Genomic DNA, 19,226 nt, shown 5'->3' with positions numbered 1-19,226 from the left:
AGTAAAGTTACATCTTTTATGTGAATTTTAAAACATTAAGAGATGAGAATAAAATACCCCACCTTGTTCCAGGCCAGAGAGAGAGAGCAAGAAAAGACATGAGCCATGAGGAAGGCATCCGTTCTTTTTCTTCTTTATAGAGACAAGCTGCTTCTTTCTTAGCAGAACCGCTAAGACCATGCTGTGATAACTGCGGGGGGCGGGGGGGGATTTATACTAACCCCATCATAAAACAACTCTGATCACATGATTAAGTTTGCACGTGTATCTGTTTTGGGCTAATATTATATTTAGCACAACCAGAGAAAAAAAAGCAAAACAAACAGCATTAGAGCTGATACAGAGTCTTATTCAATGTGCATTTTCTGCATTTCTTCCAGGGTCGGCCTGGAGTCATGGGAGTAGAGGGACAACCAGGACTTGCAGGATACACAGTGAGTTTTCCCCTACCTGTGGTTGTTTGTGATAAGAAAATATCTTCTTAGAGGATGTACTAGTCTGAGTATTGGCACAGCACATCTCACTGTGTTTACTTTCACATGGAGCCGATCTGACAACGTAGGATTACTGAGCTACCCACATGTTGTTAGATGTGCAGATCTTCCTGGATTATCCATCAAAAGTAACTCTTGCTTGAGGTATTTCATAAATCCTCCAGATATAGATCTCCACAGAGCTGTTGAATGTGATTTCAGTCCAGCTAACTGGCCTCCCCTGGTAGCCTTGTGCTATAATCCCGGTGTGTGCTGGAGATATCCAGAGTTTGATTCTGGCAGAGAACATTACATCTCCCTGCCACGCTTTTATTCCCTGTTAACTCTTCATGTCATTAACTTTTCAAATAAAACAAAATAGCTGGGGAAATAAAACCTTTAAAAGTACTACACAAATAAATACCAGAGCAAAGACAAGAGGTGAAGACGATGAAATCCACAGGCTAATTTTTCCAGGCTTCACCACAGCCTGATCAATGCCAATAACACTGGGTTTTGGTTGCATAACTTGAAAAGGGCACCTCAAGTTCATTGTGTCCATTTTTGTGAATGTGTAAGTGCATGTGTATAAAGGCTCTCAGACGCCTTCACACTTCACTCTGGTTGCTGAGTGATTTCTGAGTCTGTGCCAAACCCTAAATCCGAAAGTGACAGAATGTAAGACCTTCCTTAAAAGGAACTGTATTTATATCAGCAGCTCTGATTAATATGCTGACAGCCCTCACAGTGGAACTCATGTTTCTCAGAGAAACATGCTGTAGCCAGTAGAAGTATGGTGGCTTTGTGAAATACAACAATCAGCTTTCCTTTTTTCTTTTTTCTTTTCTAGGGTCACCCTGGCAAGCCTGGGCCCATTGGACCACCAGGGCCTAAAGGCGAAAAGGTAAAATGATAATAAGTATTTGAAAGGGAAATATTCTTGTACTTTGTCATAGGTAGTGTACAAAAAGGCTTCAGTGGCCAACTTGGCTGCAAAACCTTGTGTCTGCATGTGTCATTATGTATTTGTTTGTTACATTCCAGGGGTACCCAGGCGAGGACAATAAGACCCCAGGACCACCAGGGCCCTTAGGTGAACCAGTAGGTCTTGTTTTCCTTTAAACTCTCCTTTCTGCTCTCTAACACCCGCTGCTCTGTTTAGGTCCAAGCCGCTTTAACACCAGATTGACAGAGGAAGTACAAGTTAATCCTGATCATCTCCTGATTTTAGCACCAACTACACTCTTTGTCAGACCGATTGACAATAATGTATGAGTGTTTCTGTTTAAAATCTTTCATGCACATTATCAGCCTGTATGACTCTGTTCAGTCCAGGCGGAGCATTTATAGAAAATGTTTAACAAGGGTTTGCTATGTTAAAGCTAGAGATTAGCTTTGTTCGGGGTAATTGAACTGATCCATAATCAACGAGGAGTTAGGACATACTGTATCAGAGCTTTGGAAATCTTTCTTATACAGTATACTATTGAAGCTCCTATCCACGTTGAGCACTGGGCATGAAAGGCCTACACAGCCTGAACAATCAGGGTTACACAGGTATAGATGGCGACCTGCCAAATGAATAGTATTGGATAATCAAGTTGGCACAGTATTGTAATGCACAGCATGGACAGCACAAAGGCAGCCTCTGTCTTGATGCAGCCCTGACTGAGGTTGGCTGAAAAGGAAGGTTCAAGGTGAAACTACACCTTTCCACTTGATCCAGACTCAAAGGTCGCATCTATAGAATGTGTTTCATCTGCGTCGGCCTGAGAAGCGACTCCGTCTTCGAGGAGCTTCCGAGCTCAATTGAAGCTTTGTGGTCATAAGTTAAGGCATGCGTATACAGTATATGTGTGTTCATGTGTGTGCATTTGTGCCTACACAGGGGTCCCCGGGAGAACGAGGAGAGCGTGGAGAGCCAGGGGATGAAGGGTATCAGGTAGACAAAACCGTCAAATCAACATCAGACATAAAACACAGTCACCAGTCAGGGTGCTTGTCTGTGTGATTGTTGTTTACACTCTTTAGATGCTCCATTGAAAAGGCTGCTCTGTTCAGATAAGGGCAGACCACGCATGTCGAAAAAGGATTACCTAGTTTCCAGGAATAGGTTAAAGGGATAGTTCAACATTTTGGCAAATTGGCCCATTGCCATAATCGCTATAGTCATAGCAGTAGGTTCGTTACCTTTATTTGTCGGTGTAAGCTATTTTTAGAACGGCGGAGCGAAGCAGCAGGCTGCTCAGAGCTATGCTATGGAGGCTAAAGGAATTTCTTGGTTTCCCTCATCAAACTCATCAAATACAAAATCCCAAAACTCCAAAACGCTTTCATGGACAAGTTGTGACCTGCACAATCACCACGCTATGAGATAATAATGGAACGTTACGAAACGGAGCCGTTTTAGAGGTAAATACAGGGTAAATACAGAGTCTGCTTGCTGAAAAACTGTCCCTGAACGCAACACACATCAGCGGTTTTGCATGAATTTACCTCTAAAACAGCTCCGTCTCTTAACGTTCCGTTATTATCTCATAGCGTGGTGATTGTGCAGGTCACAACTTGTCCACGACAGCCTTTTGGAGTTGTTGGATTGTGTATTTGATGAGTTTGATGAGGAAAACCAAGAAATTCCCTTAGCCTCCATAGCGTAGCTCTGAGCAGCCTGCCGCTCCGCTCCTCCGTTCTAAAAATAGCTTACACCGACAATTAAAAGTAACGAACCTACTGCTATGACTATAGCGATTATGGCAATGGGCCAATTTGCCAAAATGTTGAACTATCCCTTTAAGGATAAGTCTGGTGTTTTTGACATTTCATGGTTTACAGACATTTGTTGCACACACACTTTCACACACATGTACAGTGCAGATGAGCTGCTATATGTCTTATGCTGATTTGACATTTGGTGTTTATCATCTCCAAATATACATAGATACATAGGATAGGCAAATACCACAATAATTATTTGTCTAACCATAGCAACATGCTGTTTTGATGTGTCCTTTACCTTTAATGTAAGAAGTCAAATAACCCAAAAACCCTAGGTCTCTAAGCATCCTTTAAAAAACAAAACATAAATACTGCTAGACCTTTCTTCAAATTCCCGTTATATAGAATAAATTACATTAAGCAATGTATCACATACTGTGGTCCAAATTGTTGGGTAACAGTTGTATAACTGTGTGTTGAGCATCACTAGAGATAATCCTTGATCCATTTCCATTTTCCAGTCAGGTTCATAGTCATAAAAACTACTGTTTAGTTTGGCTGTTGTGTCATGATTCCCTAGACTTTGATAATACGCCCTAAAAGGTCACCCTTGGTTTCCATCGTGAACCATCTGAGTGCAGAATTTATGGATCCTGTTTATAAGGAGCCTTTTGTGGCATGTTTTAATAGTATAAGTATTTTAAACTTGGCTTGGAAACTATTATGTATTGTTTTGATGTTGTGGAGTTTGAAAAATGGTACTAATGTGCAACGTGGCTTCTGCACATGATGTTCTTCATCTAGTGAAGGAGAGGGGGGGAAAGGGAGAATAACATGAATATGTTAGATGTTAGGATCTCAGCAGGATGGTAAAAAAATAATATTGTATACTAAAACTGTTTTTCAGGGCCACGTTGGTCCCATTGGATCTCGTGGGGCAGTTGGACCACAGGGCCCTCCGGTAAGTCTGTCTATATCACTTCTACAGTAGTACATAGTAATAATGCTATATATTTAGTAGTAATGTTTTTTTTTTACATGTTCATCACCATAATACTTTGAGCAGTGGCTTTGTGGCCATGATGTGATGCACTAACTATAAACAGTGATCTAAAAAGACTGGACGTGTTGGAAATTACAGAAACATACTGACAATTGTCCTTTCCTTGGGGCCTTACCAGTTGCGAGGCAAAGTATGTAAATACTTTTTTTGTTCTGCCTGTTAAGTACCCACTGAAGTCGGCACAGATAGTAAACATCTGTAGGATAGGGTTTGATTATTTTCATCCCTGTGTTCATCGCCATCGAATAACACAAGTTTCTCCTCAGTGCCCACCTGTGTATGCTGCTCTTCTGAAAAACAGAACCAATTTTAAAAGACAGTAATTAAGTGTGTGGATTCATCTAACATCTTGATATCACTGTTTTATCTTGCTTTGTTCAGGGGTCACCAGGCTTTCCTGGAGAACCAGGCCCAAAGGGAGAGCAAGGACCTGTGGTGAGTAACCTCAGTAGGCAAATCAAAGGGTACATGTTGTCACTCATAAAGTTAAGATTATGATGAATGTTGTCTGCTCCCTGCACATACGACCATTTTCCAGTTTTTCTACCAGCAGGTTTCTCTTTGTATATCAGATAAAACCTGATCCGTTAACGCTGCGACACACTGAGATCCGTTGCTCCAGCTTTTTGATCATTAAATGTCTTGCATCTTAAAAATATGAGCCATTGGCCTTGAAACAGTTATCCTTTGGTAAAACAGACTTTCCTGGACTGACAGCTTCTGCTTTCATAGCTGTCAGGTTGTTTTGAGTCCTCAGCCTTGTCAGTGGCCTTCTGATTACATAACTTCCATTTCCCCTGTGAAACAACTGTGAGCCTCCTTAATCAAGTTCCACATAGCTTTTTGAATAGTGAAGCATTCACAGGTCTCCAGATATGGCTGACTTTCTTCCACATGTGAAACAGCTTGTATGTAAGAGTGATTATGTAACCTACTCAAATACTATGGGAGTATTTCAGTTAATTTATTCATCTTGGCTTGAGCTTACATTGACTTTGAGCAATGACTTCATATGCAATGTATAAACCCATCAGTTTAGAAACATCAATAACAAAACAGTGCCTTGAAACACTGGAAACTTTCAGGATCTGCTGTATTTCTGTTTCAAATTATCTGCTTCGATGAAACATTCCTTGAGGGATATCTCTCTAGTAATGCTCATACATAACTTACTGTATTAGGGTCCAATGAGAAAATATAAGAAGTAAAAGGATAATTGCAAAGGTTACACAGAGTTTTACATCTGTTTAGCAGTTATTTTTGTTGGAAGCCTGTTTGTCTTTCTGACAAGACTTTAAAACATGCAATATGAATAAGTTTGTACCATTAAGGAACATATGTTGAAGTTTCTACTTCCTTCATAAGGCTCATATGAGACATGGTCTTTAAAATTTCAGCTCCTCAATAAGAGGCGAGTGAGACCTATTACCTTTTCTTTTTTAATTCATGAATGCCTATGTATTTTTTATTTCTCATATGTTGTCTATCATGTGTTTCCACTCATTTATAGGGCACAGCAGGAAAGAAAGGAGCAAGGGGTCTTACTGGATCTCCTGGCAGTGAAGTAAGTGTCACATCATCTCAATATCAGAGCAGAAGTACAATCAAGAATACTTACATACATATAATAACTAGAGAAAGCAAGTGTATTTTATCTGAAGTGCTATTGGGTTATAGAAATCTGATCATTACATGATGGGTCTGTAAATTCCTTTGGGCTGAGATTGAGTGGTGCTGTCTTTTCCAGGGGCCAATGGGTTTACCAGGACTTGTGGGAATGGAGGGTTACCCAGGACTGGATGGTCTACCAGGATTGACTGGCTTACCAGGACTACCAGGAAAACAAGGACGTCAGGTAATCAATGACATCACCATACATATAGGGGTTCATAAATATAAATTATTCTTTTTTTTATTGTACCCTCTTTATTATTAGACAGAGATACCTGTATCTGTTAATTGCATGATGAAGAGATATTGAGGAAAAATCAGTCTACAAAACTGGATCTTTGTTTCCACAACAATGTCTATGCATATAGTTTTTCTGTAGAATATATATACAATATACAGTATATTTCCAGAAGGTTCATTGGAGTCTTTACAATGTTGTTGTGCTCTGAAAGCAGTGTTGCTCTCACTGTGCTTTTTTCGTGATCACACTTTGTTGTTGATTTTGTTGGAAACTTGGCCCTGATCATGGGACACTGACATTTTACCAACAATCATCTTAAAGGGTTAGTTCAACTTTTTGGCAAATTGGCCCATTGCCATAATCCCTATAGTTTTAGGAGTAGGTTCGTTACCTTTAATTGTCAGTGCAAGCTATTTTTAGAACGGCGGAGCAGAGCCGCAAGCTACAGAGGCTCATGGGATTTCTTGGTTTCCCTCATCAAACTGATCAAATACACAATACACAAGTTGTTTTAGAGGCAAATGCGGAGACTGCTTGCCGAAAAACTGTGGTGGTCAATGTGCAAGTCACAACTTGTCCACCAGAGCGTTTTGGAGTTGTTGGATTGTGTATTTGATGAGTTTGATGAGGGAAACCAAGAAATCTCATGAGCCTCCGTACCGTAGCTCTGAGCAGCTCGCGGCTCTGCTCCGCCGTTCTAAAAATAGCTTGCACCGACAATTAAAGGTAACGAACCTACTGCTATGACTACAGGGATTATGGCAATGGGCCAATTTGCCAAAATGTTAAAGTAAAATAAGTTTTTGCTGCCAGCAGCAGCTTCAACACCTGTTTACTAACCAGTGGGTCATAGTGTGGGGTCATGACAGGGATGGTGAAATTCTTGTTCATCACCATAAATGTAGGTCACAGAAAGAATCTGAAGATTCACTTTAATTACTAATTCTTTTAAAGTCCTCTATACATGTAGCTGCCTATAGCTGCATGTTTCAATACTGTATATAGCAAATGGAGGGCTGAGAGTAAGTTCAGTGTTGCCCATCGAAGACAACAAGCAGTTTGAATAGCAGAGGTGAAGTGCAGTTTCTTTGGACTACATCATAGCCCTTTCTACCCTCACTACTTAAATTTGATTGCATGTGAGTACTCAGCGCTTTCCTTACTATTGTTTTAGTGTCTATTGCTTTAAAGACTGAGACATGCTGCTTAGATTGACTAATCATTAGATGCCTCGTTTGATTTGATTGGCGTCTTCTGGTTGTGACACAGTGGGTTTATTTAAGTAAGTGTGCAGCCAGAGTGATCTGAGACTTCATCCATGAATGTCTTCATCTCTTTCTGCCAAGAGTTACAAAGCAAAGTCATTTCTCTCTGGCTTTCATTTACATAATATTATTGTTCAAAAGAACTAGTTGGTGTAATTTTTGGCAAATGATGTTCTACATTTGGAAAGATGGTTTCTTGCTAGACGAGTACCATGACTTCGGGCCCTAGTTTGGTGGCGCAGCACAGGTGGCGCAAGGTAGCGCAGCTGGTGTAATGCAAGTTTCGACCAGCGCAGCCTAGCGCAAAGTCAGATTGGCAGATTGGTAGATCACGCTGCGCTGAGATAGGCGTGGCCGCGCAGCAGGGGGAGTCGTCACAGATTCAGCTTGGTGCAGTGGAAGTTTCGTGCGAAAATGTCCCGCCGAGGTTGCGCTGAAAGCTCGCCACCTCAAACCAGGTCTACTCTCAGCGCAGGGCGAAGCGCAGCAGGTGCAGTGGAAGTTTGGCTGACTGACCTGCAGTGCACACACGTCACCAAGACCTCACCAAGACCTCACAGGCAGATTTCCACAGTTCCAGGCACATTTCAATGCAATAAATATCCACAATAACCACTATTTAATGCAACTAATGGAATCAACACGTGAATTTATATCTATATAGATTGTCCCGTCACATCTGACGTCAGATCAAAGCAGAGATCAAAGGCTGTCGGCACGCGTAATGGAAACTCCACCTGAATTAACACAGCAGGGACGAACTGGCACTGAAAAGCAGCTGTGGATGTCCCAAAAGCAGGACTGTCAGGGTGGAGGAGGACTGCATGTCACTGCCGTGTTGAGATACGCACTGTGCTGTTGTGATGATCCCCTTTATTTATTTATTTACTTATTAATTCAGACCGCGTCGTCACGCGGCCGTAATGAAAAACAAAACACAAATCATCATCTCTCTTAGCACACCACAACAGCCTCGGTATCAGATAGTCAGTATATAGCCTACTACAGTATACTCAGCATCTCTATCACAGAAAAAAAAGAGACGGACAGAGAGAGAGAGAGAGAGAGCGAGAGCGTCCTTTACGCTGATTTCATCCCGCATGGTGTTTGTTTATGTTGTGATTAGTGTACACCTCTCATCTGTCTTACACAGGGAATAATAAATTGAATTGAATAAATGTGAGTTTCTTTATTAGTTTATGAGTTGTTGTTTTTTACACTGGGCAGCGGTTCTCAGTGTATCAGATCAAACCTGATTAAGGATATTAGTAAACTCATTATTCGGCCACTCTGAGCTCGGACCTCCGGACCAAAACACCTGTTTCCTCCAGGGAGAGGTTCGGCCACTGGCGTCGCTGTCTCCTCCGTCCATGTCAAAGTATAAAAAATGACAAACTTGCAGCGCGCATCGCCCGCGGCGCAGTTAAAGGTGAGGAGAGGAGCTCATTTGATTGGTGAAGATCCGAATCGGCCTTTCTCTCCTCCTCCTGTCTCCCTCCCGCCCTCTCTTCTCCCCCTTTGCCGTTTGCGCCGGTAGGAGGGACGAGGGGAGGGCTTGCGCTGGCCGAAGTCGGACCGCGCTGCCCACCAAACTTGCGAAATGGACCTGGACACGCCTCGTTGGCGTGGCGAAGCTGCGCTGAGCTTAGACTTCGCTCGGTCTAGGAAACTAGGGCCCTTCATGTCAAATCTTCAAGTCACACAAAATCCTTTGTATAACTAGCCCATTCTCCTTGTTGGTCATCATTCCCATAATGATAGTCAATTATCGTCTTATTCATTGTTTACCACATTACAGTATCTATTGTGCATTCATTCCTACTGATATTGCCAGTTGGATGTATTTGCAATGTGTGAAAAGAAGTCTGTTTAAAAATCATAGATTTTGGAGGCATTTCTTACCGTAATCTGTTAATCTGTATTCTAAATTAATGTGTAAATCTCTGAGTGATCTTATTAAGATGACAGACAGTGGCTCGCTTTCCAGCACCTGCAGGTTTAGCGCTTCACCCAGTGCACCTAAAGTACAGTGGTGTAATTTTAACCTGGTCCCCGACTAATCCGCTCTCCTCATGGTGATCGGGGAACAGAAGCCATATGTGTGGCAACGACGCACTCAGTCTGTTATTCTAATATCAGTCGCTCCCCTCTGTCTCACCACACTGCTGATGGAGCAGGAAACCGCTGTGGTTTGCAGTGTTAGAAAGCAACTCGGTGACATGCAGTTATTTTTATGGGTACACTTTAGGAATATGGTGTCCAGAAATCTGATCACCAGGAGAGGCCGGCAGACTTAAGCACTGTGGTTTACAGCTATGACTATGCAAATGTGTTTGGATTTATTGAAATAAACAATGAAATTGAAAAGGCAGTATTTTTTTTCATAGCAATCCTCTGCATACACAGGCATTCATTGTCAAGAAAACACAAAAGCAAAGTACAATGGACTGGTGGATGTCGTTCCTTATTGGTTCTTTCAAGGACGCAGCTGATTGATTCTGAGCAATAGCTGGAAACTAAGAAACATAACAATGCACCAGAAAGGACAGGGAGGAAAAGGAAGAAGCATGTCAATGTAAACAATATGGGGTCCATCTTTAAAAAAAAATCTCCTTTGCCAATGTTGTATTCGTGCGACCTCAAGGATACAAACTTTGTGTACAATTCACACAGTTTACAATTAAATCTAGTTTCACTTCATCTGTTGTGTCAGTCCATGTAACTACTTACATTTGGAGTTGTCTCACAATAAATACACTTTTCAATCAAACCATAACCATCTTGTTCACATGTCATTTGACATTGACAATTTTATTTATTGTCAATCTGGTGTGTCTGCAGGGTCCGAGAGGCTTGGTGGGACTGGAGGGACCTGCTGGACGTCCGGGCCCCAGAGGAGAGGTTGGACTTCTTGGACTACCTGGAGAAAGAGGACCACCTGGTCAGAAGGTAAAAAACAATTTATTCTAAATCGTTGCCAAATCACAAAGACGTCTGGTAATGGAGCAGCACTATCCGTCTACTAGAAGTACACTAACATTTGTTATTCCTAACCTTGCTTGGTTCAGGGGGAGACTGGCCTGTCGGGAGACAGAGGCGCCTCAGGAAAGACTGGCATGGCGGGGGCTACCGGTGACCAGGGCAGGAAAGGTGACCAAGGACCCAAAGGACAACTAGTAAGTATAAACAGACATTTGTGATTAAAGCAAACTCCACATTGAAATAGGGTTCAGGTTTCAGATCTATTGGTCCAATTCACACATACAAAATGTTCTACAACAGCAATCATGAATTGAATGTAGTTTTTTATTAAAAAAAATAAATAAGTAGAAGTGACCACGATTCACGATTGTAAAGTAGGATAGATGACAGATCAATTGTGTTAAAAATCCTCCCATTAATGTGAATACTTTGTTTATAACTTGTTTCTTTACTGTTTAAATGTTGGGCTTTCATAACTGTGTTGGTAACGACATTGCTTTTCATGAATTGATACCATCCCCAGGAATATTCTCGTTATAAGGTGGTTTTATAAGCGTATTCTTTATTCTTTAATGCCTCTCTAAATATAGCTCCAGGGTCTTAGGTAGCCAATCTGTGGTGTGGTTAAAAATGTGTGCGCCTGACACTTTTCCACCCTGAGTAGAGTAACAAATTATGTGGGCGAGACGAGGAATGGAAACATTGCGCCTGGTAAGGCCAAGTTATGTAAGATCCTCACACTCCAGAGACCTGAAAAAGAGGTGCTCCACTTAACTTATGTAACTCCTCAGAAAGAAGAAAAAAAAGAAACAATATTCAATCCCTCGTCCTCCCCTCCCTCCACCAGTTATCTCCATTGATGCTGGTGAAACAGAGAGCAGCCTCAGGCCCCTGGGTCAGATCCCTTTCCACTTTTCAATGAATAGAGTTTCTTGGCCAAAGTGGCGGGGTTGAAAGTGGAGCTGTCTAGAGGATGTGGATGACTGGCTGTGCAAACACAGTGTCTGCCACCCTGGACGACAGACAGCACTCAGACACAGAGCATGGTGCAGACACCTAACTCTCCAGTGTGTGTCTAGGAAGATGTGTGGATTGGGACTTCTTTATATCCAGACATAAAGCCTAGAGTGTGTGTGTGTCTGTCCTCCAGTTCTTTTGAAATTGATGGACGTTTCAACGTCCAACTCAGTGTGTCTCTTGTGTATGTACAGCATCCCTGTGGGTACTGTATAAAATACTATGAAAAAACCCACACAGACTTATTGTATTTATCCTTTATGTATATGTTCCTTTTGTTTGTGTGAAATGCATAATGTCCCTGTTTACTGTGTAAAAGTTAAGACTTGAATGTCTTTTCTGCTCGTAGGGGGAATCTGGAGATCTGGGGATGGTTGGTTTGCAGGGCTTCCCAGGGCCAAAGGTAAAATACCAATTAGTTAACCATCAGTGAATCAAGCATTGGAAAACTGAGCAGAACTGATTAAACATAACAGAATATGAGAGTTTAGAGTGTATTGCCCCTTTATAATGACATGTGTGAACTGACAGGAGCTCCTCTTCCTTCAAACAGGGACCGAATGGTGATTTTGGATTTAGAGGCTTCCCTGGCCCTAAAGGTCCAATGGGCAGTCTGGTAAGTTTTATAAAGAGAAAGCAGACACACCACAGGCCACATCACCACATAAAACCAAATTGGATTAATACCAAAAGAAATACAAGATTCCTTAAGCACAATTAACCCAGGACACCTAACGTTTTGAGGAATATGTACAGAACATATTGTGACCATCTTCTCAGCAGTGTCACTGTTGTGCTATAAAATCAGTGAGACTCATTTTTTTCTCAATCCTGTTGTTTATTTCAGGGATTCTCTGGACCTGTCGGCCCTGAAGGAATGATTGGCCCAATGGGGAAACCTGTAAGTTTCTGTGTGTCTTTGTTGATAATTGTGCAGATTATTGATAAACATAAATTTTGTTTTATTGTGTGCTCATCAATTGAATTGAAGACTGTGTAGAAAATTGGGTTGGGGGTAAATGCTGTACATTTCATGTTGTTGTTGTTGTTCTTTTTTTTCATAGGGGCCAAGAGGTCCAAAAGGAAGTGGTGGCGAAATAGTAAGATCTAACTCAAACTTATAAACCAAACCTGAAAAGTCTGTCAAGATGATGCGATAATGATTAGCAGTACATATGATTACATACTGATTTACCATGTGATTATATCCTGATTACGCTCTACTGAAGTGTCAGACTTGCAAATTCCATACTGACAACGCAGTACTTGGCCTTTTAACGTGGCGCCACCCCAAAACAGATTGCGAATGTTTTTTGAAAGAAAAACAAAAAAAACGAATGGACGGAGGTTGTGTTTAAGGACACATGACTGGTGGCTGAGGCTCCATGGTAGTTGTGTTAAGTGACAGCAGATTGTTACAGCTGAGTCATAGAGAAAAGAGCGGTCTCTCCCAGTCTCAGAGCGCTTGCTGTGGGGCCTTACAGTACTCACAGAACCTCTTATGTAAACACTGTAAAGGAAATGCCTTGTCAAAATGTTAGCATGGCAAACCACATTGCAATCCACATAATTCACTTGTATATCCCTGCTCCTAGTCTGTAATGTAAACTGTAGCAAGATTCTCAGTTCAGCCTAAATCCCTCTGCCATTTACACCACCACGCACACACTAACAGTGTGTACACAATGGGCCCTTCTTCCAGCCCTTTTTCTTAAATACTGATGTCAGATATGTGCTTACTCTCACTTACAGTGGGGTCCAAAAGACTGAGACCACTTTTGGACTATTGGCCGTGAACTACCTGATATCCAACCAGCAGACTTAATAAAGTCCAGCTGCCCCAAGTACAGTAGCTGCTGCAGAACAGTGTCAGGTCGTTGGTCTGCCAGAGGTGGCAGTAGGTGACCATTCACAGTGTAGTAGATACGTAGTACAGAGCCCACTGCTATTCAACACGGCATCACAGAGAAAGGTGAAGGAAGAGGATGACACGATCGGCCCAATTCCAATCCGACCCCTCACGGACTCACTGACTTAGAGGCGCATTCACGGGCAGTCCGTGAGTGTGTGAGGGCTGTTCCATTGTCAGATCATCGAGTCAGTAAGTTAAGTCAGTGAATGAGCCCTTACTGCCCCCTTACCGTAAGTCAGCACCGATGCTGACTTAGCGTAAGGGAATTACCCACAGTTCATAACATTGTGAAGTCAAATTCGTGGAATGCCGTCGGAACTTGAGTGTTAAAAAAGAAAAAGTATATAAACAAACTAGTCAGAGAGAGCTCTGCTGGTCTGTTTATTGTTAATATAACTTTACTGTCAGTATTAACGTGCAGTTTGTGATTATTGATGATGATTTGATCAGATCCGATCCAGGAACATTTTGTTTTGAGTCCGTCCCCCTCACACCTTGTGCGTGAGAGTGGGTAAGTGCTGTTCCATTCATGTTTACAGCATCTGGACCCTCACAGACGCTCACACTCGGTCACTTAGAGCTGACGTCACTTAAGTCAGTGAGTGTTCAGGGCTTGAGTCTTTGGGGGGCGGATTGGAATTGGGCCCGAGACTGTCACTGTGTCATCTGTGATGCTGCACACAAATTATGTGGAACAAATTATTTGTAAAGCTTTTCAGCTAGTAATGTGGTGAGCTGTTGTAGGAGTATTCACACGATGCCGAAAATATAATTTCAACATCATAATTTTTTAATAAATATTGTCTTTCAGGGGCCTCAAGGTCCGCAGGGAAGTCCAGGACCCAGAGTAAGTGTTCAACCCCATGATCACATTTCATCTTAATATGACACACAATCTGTAAATGTAGCAAGGGTCTGTGATATTTCTAATAGTGAAGATTCATGAAAACAAAGTGATAAACCTGCTGGGACACACTAGTTATTCAATGCTTTTAACTTGTTAAGTCTGGCACTAATGTTTGCATTTCATTAATATCTTTAAAAAAAACTGTTCCTACACCAGCTGCCCTGAGGCTCTAGTCCTCAGGTTGCAAACTCACTCATATAATAATGCAGCTTCACAGTCCCACTGACACAGGCATGATTGACTAGAAAGTGAACTGACCTCAACCGCAACGGGATTATTTTTAATTTCGTCATTTTCTTTCTCCCCTCCGTAGGGATCCCCTGGTGCTCCGGGACCATCAGTAAGTGCCTCGTGTCTGTCACAGACAGGATGTTAGAAAAGACAGGCGTCCTGTTCTGAGATTAATTGAAAAGACAGAGGATTTGGGCCATAAACTTGGAGGAAAAACTGTCCAGATCTTGGGTTATTCACTTTTTAGATATAATTTACATTTGATTAAACCTCATCATCCTCATCCTGTTCTGTCTTCATCCCCTGACTGGGGAATAATCCTGTTACATCTCCTCTGTAACCCAAGATACGTGTCTTTTCAGAAAATAGGATAAAAGTCTTCATTCCTCTGAAAGCAGAGCAAAGACAGGATGTGCTAAACCCAGGGAACGAATTGTATTTGCTTATTTGTGTAACTATAGATGTGCCAAAAAACCATTTGGGTCAGTGATAGCAATCTTTCTAATTTTGTTCAGAAGCATTGACAGTGATGCCGTGACAAAAACCTCTCATGCATGTCTAATCTACCCTAACTTCGGGATAAAGTGTAGCTTTTTGCTCTTTTTTACCTGAATGCCGTCGTCCTGTTCGAACAAATCAAAGAACCCTGAATAACATCTCAGACAGATGCCTTTTTGTTGATACATATTATGTGATAACTGTGTTTATACTGAGAGGAATGTGTTAGTCTTCCCCCCTGCTGAAGTCAGGAATGTGATGGTTTGTTGATGGAAGACTTATTTTACTGCTTTTCTCTGGTATTAAAGTGTACTCTGATTCTATTAAAGTTTTCTCTATAAACTGGACGTGTAATGAAACTTCCCTGATTTCTGTAACCAGCGATCAAGCCTATGGATTAAAATCTTTCTGTTTAATAAGGAACAGGATACTGGAGCTGTTATGTTTTTCATTAAACTGTGAATATGCTGATTTTTCAATCCAGAGGCAGATATATGACGACTCAGCAGTCTACGGTCTATCAGACTCTAATGCTGCCCTCAGGACAGAGGTAAGACACTTAATACTCTTGGTTTACTGCATGTAGAGCTGCATGGGTGGACTGTTGGATGGATGGATGGATGGCTGAACAGACATCAAAGGTCTTCTTTGTTGTAACTGCAGTGAAGGGACTTGTAATATAATTTTCCAATTAATTTTGAAGTCTGACATTGTTGTTGTTGTCATTCTCTTAACCAGAGTTTCCAGAACACAGAGATGGCCCTGCCAGACCAGAATACAGAGATACTGAAGACTCTGCATTACCTCAGCAGTGTGATCGAGAGCATCAAAAAGCCTCTGGGCACAAGGGAGAACCCAGCTCGTGTGTGTAAAGATCTGATGGACTGTCAACACCAGCTCAAAGATGGTGAGACTGGTCTGACCTGCTGCTGACAGGATGCAATGGCAACATGATTTTTTATAAGTTTACTTTATAGGCCAATAGAGAAGCGTGCATAAATCTTTTTTTTTTTAAAGAAAGAAAAGAAAAACTCATCTTGTTCTCCCTCGGTGTGACTTTCAGATTGGTTCTGGGCGGATCCAAATCTGGGCTGTACTTCTGACGCCTTCAAGGTTTTCTGCAACTTTACTGCAGGTGGACAGACCTGTTTACATCCACTGGCCTCTAATAAGGTAACGCTGAGGTGGTAAAATATTTACCTATCAACCCTTAAAAGTGTAGGATAAAAAGAGGGGACATTTGAACCTTTGTAAAGCTGAAATAAAAAACATTTTTGAGCCTTTCAACATCTATGGTATGGGTTTATAATAGTACAGTCACTGATATGCATTTTTTCCTAAGCTTTTGTGTGTATTTTAAATGTTTAGATTAATGCATCCCAAATATTTTCTTTTATATAACCAGTAAGTGCAACTATCCTCCCGATTTGAAAGTCTGGATGATACCATAGCTGTGATGACAGATCCATGACATCTCCTCTCTCGCTCTTCTCTCCCACAGATGGCGTTTGGTGTAGGTAAAGTCCAAATGAAATTTCTCCATTTACTAAGCACTGAGGCCAGCCAGAGCATCACACTCCACTGCCTGAACGATTCACCTTATGTCCCAATGTACACCGGAGCCGTACACAAAGAAAACACCACACTTCGGTTTCGTGGCTGGAACAGACAGATGTTTGAGAAGGACACACTACTTGAACCACATGTGCTACAAGATGAGTGCAAGGTAACAGGGCAGGACAAAGAAGTGAATGAACAAATTATATGTTTGGGCTGACAGGAGTTTCAGGTTTGCTCACATCTTCATGAAGAGATTTGGACAGTGCTGATTTTCAGACAGCTCGATGATACTGCTATTTCTCCTATGAGAAAACTGATATGATAATATTTTACAACATATAGCCTATAAACATAATATTTTACAACATTGAAGAGTTCATTTGCAAAAGCAGATAAATGCCATTTTGAAAAAGATGAGCTGATGCTGTTGAATTATTCTTTGCATATTGTTGTTTTCAATAAAGCTTTATTTTTTTGAGCCACTCAACTTTGGTTTGAATGATATCACCTGGTGTAAATAATAAATAAAAATTGTTTTGATTTTTTTTTTTAAACAGAGTTATCTGCTTTTGCAAATGAACTCTTCATATATAAACATAATATTTTACAACATATATAAACATAATATTTTACAGCATATATTGACATCAAACGTGATACGTATTAAATTTATGTTCCAAATTTGGGACATGAATCACTTGACTCATCTTTCCTCTTTCTTCATCCTTCCTCTGTCAGATCCAAGATGGCAGCTGGCACCAGTCACGTTTCTTCTTCCATACTCAGGACAGTCGTCAGCTACCTATTGTAGACATGCAGGAATTTCCCACATCAACGCAGCCCGGCGGTCAGCGACATGTAGAAATCGGTCCAGTCTGCTTCCTCTGACACCAACATCAACATCAACATCACCGTCCTGTGACCTACTCACTTAAACTATTTAAATGCAAGACTGTTTAAAAGATCGATGGCTGCCTACCAAAGAGAAGCTTGAATACCAAGCTGGAGCGAGTGTCCATGGGAGTTTTTTTTATTTTTTTTATTTGTATGTTTGTTGTAGAGCGTTAACGGGACTTTGTGAGTAGCAAATGCCCAGTGTTCAGTTGAAGGCAGACCTGTGAGGAGGAACTCGGTCTCTGTGGAACATCCAGGCTGAAGGCCAAAGGAGAACAGTGTATACCAGTATTTATCAAATAAATGTGTAAAATGTGTTTGTGTTAATTTTTCAGTCAAACGGTGCTTCGGTTGGCTGTATGTATATGGACCCGTGTTAGTCCCTGATCACAGGGTAGGGCCCCACTAAGCAGCAGCAGCCTATTCAAACCCCAACACTCACATGATGTTCCCTTTCCTTCCCCTCACGCCCCAAACACACCCAGACCATCCTACACAAGAGGCCAAAACGCGAAGGAGCGTGACAGGCCTCTACATAGGAGCACTGTCGAACTAAAGGTTTATATGAGTGCAATAGCATGTGGATAATGTGTGACTGCTTTAAATATTTCATTTTCCAAACAAAAAGGCTATATTTTACATTGTTTTCATGATATTTTTTGTCTTCGGTTCTGTCCAGTCGGACCTGTTCATCTTGACAGATGCTGCTCTACCTCTACCTGCTCATTTGCTTTCTAGAATAGTTGCTAATGTCAGCTTAGTCATTTTTGCCTCTGTGTTTGTGTATGTACCGGTTACATCAAGATTTGTTATGTTGTTTAAGTACTTATGTTGGTATGGTCATTTCTAATTTATGAACCATTTTTGATACACTTTTCTAGCTTTTCCTTCTATGTGGTAGGTTCTTCAGGGGAAACCTACCATTGGTGCTGCAACAAAGAATGAGTCATCAGTGAGTTTTTACATTTCCTGTGTATATATTGACAGCATACTGTATGTTTATTTATATCCTTTTTTTGTGTTTTGTTTTTTGCTCACATCACTGTATCACAGTAAATTATACTCTCAGAGAACTATTTGGTCAACCACAACACAGTCTAAAGAAGTATTTATGTTCTAAAGGTGTGTTTGTGTGTTCACACCTGTGACTTAAAGTTTATCATACTGTTATTTCAGTTCATTCAGTGGTGGGTCAGTGGACTGGCAGCTACAGTAGGCCAGAGTCAGAAAACACACAAAACACAGTCTTTTCATATTCGTAAGTTATATTACCTTGAACAAAGTGTAATTATATAAAGTCTGTGGCGGATAAAGTTGGATGCTAATGTGTAAATAATAAATAAGTTGACAAACAAATAAATGGAGCATTTTATCCACAAACCGTTGTGTACTTTTCTTTTTTTGACTGAAGCAACACAGTAAGTCGGGATGAGATGACACGTTCCTGATCTACAGCGGCGCATTTTACCTTTAACATTTAGAGGGTGGAAGACTATGTTTTACAAATTATACAAGCCTGTCTTTAATTTATACAATAATATTTTCATACATCATGCCTGGTCTTTGTTGTGAGACCATAGATTACACTGTAACTACCAAGTGTGATACAGTTATCTTTGTGGTAATATGTTTACTTTTTTTCAGTGTGATCAGGAAAAAAAAAACAATAATGGGGGGAATTATTACTGGAACTTAAAAAAAGTGAAATTATCGGCCAATAGAACAGGAAAATATCACTTGCTAAGACAAAAGCGATGAGAAATTACATTGGTAAGTGAAATCCATGAAAAGTGCCTG

General features: G+C 41.1%; 1 protein-coding gene across 1 annotated transcript in view; it reads left to right on the top strand.

Moving 5' to 3' along the window:
* Positions 1-18,809, top strand: part of col24a1 (collagen type XXIV alpha 1) — a 79,934-nt gene extending 61,125 nt beyond the window's left edge. Inside the window, exons 40-60 of the mRNA XM_085774960.1 lie at positions 381-434; positions 1,324-1,377; positions 1,518-1,574; positions 2,362-2,415; positions 4,096-4,149; positions 4,633-4,686; positions 5,762-5,815; positions 5,999-6,106; positions 10,270-10,377; positions 10,497-10,604; positions 11,777-11,830; positions 11,981-12,043; positions 12,275-12,328; positions 12,492-12,527; positions 14,151-14,186; positions 14,560-14,586; positions 15,460-15,525; positions 15,714-15,882; positions 16,039-16,148; positions 16,477-16,701; positions 17,274-18,809. Of these exons, the coding sequence (XP_085631086.1) occupies positions 381-434; positions 1,324-1,377; positions 1,518-1,574; positions 2,362-2,415; positions 4,096-4,149; positions 4,633-4,686; positions 5,762-5,815; positions 5,999-6,106; positions 10,270-10,377; positions 10,497-10,604; positions 11,777-11,830; positions 11,981-12,043; positions 12,275-12,328; positions 12,492-12,527; positions 14,151-14,186; positions 14,560-14,586; positions 15,460-15,525; positions 15,714-15,882; positions 16,039-16,148; positions 16,477-16,701; positions 17,274-17,423 (1,695 nt within the window). The 3' untranslated portion in view covers positions 17,424-18,809. The remainder of the gene's footprint in view (positions 1-380; positions 435-1,323; positions 1,378-1,517; positions 1,575-2,361; positions 2,416-4,095; positions 4,150-4,632; positions 4,687-5,761; positions 5,816-5,998; positions 6,107-10,269; positions 10,378-10,496; positions 10,605-11,776; positions 11,831-11,980; positions 12,044-12,274; positions 12,329-12,491; positions 12,528-14,150; positions 14,187-14,559; positions 14,587-15,459; positions 15,526-15,713; positions 15,883-16,038; positions 16,149-16,476; positions 16,702-17,273) is intronic.
* The last annotated feature ends 417 nt before the right edge of the window (positions 18,810-19,226 follow it).

Source organism: Trachurus japonicus, chromosome 4 (genome assembly GCF_045865225.1).
Source record: "Trachurus japonicus isolate A0001 chromosome 4, Traja_1.0".
In the NCBI taxonomy this organism is placed as follows: Eukaryota; Metazoa; Chordata; class Actinopteri; order Carangiformes; family Carangidae; genus Trachurus; species Trachurus japonicus.
This window is presented reverse-complemented; position numbering and strand designations above follow the sequence as displayed.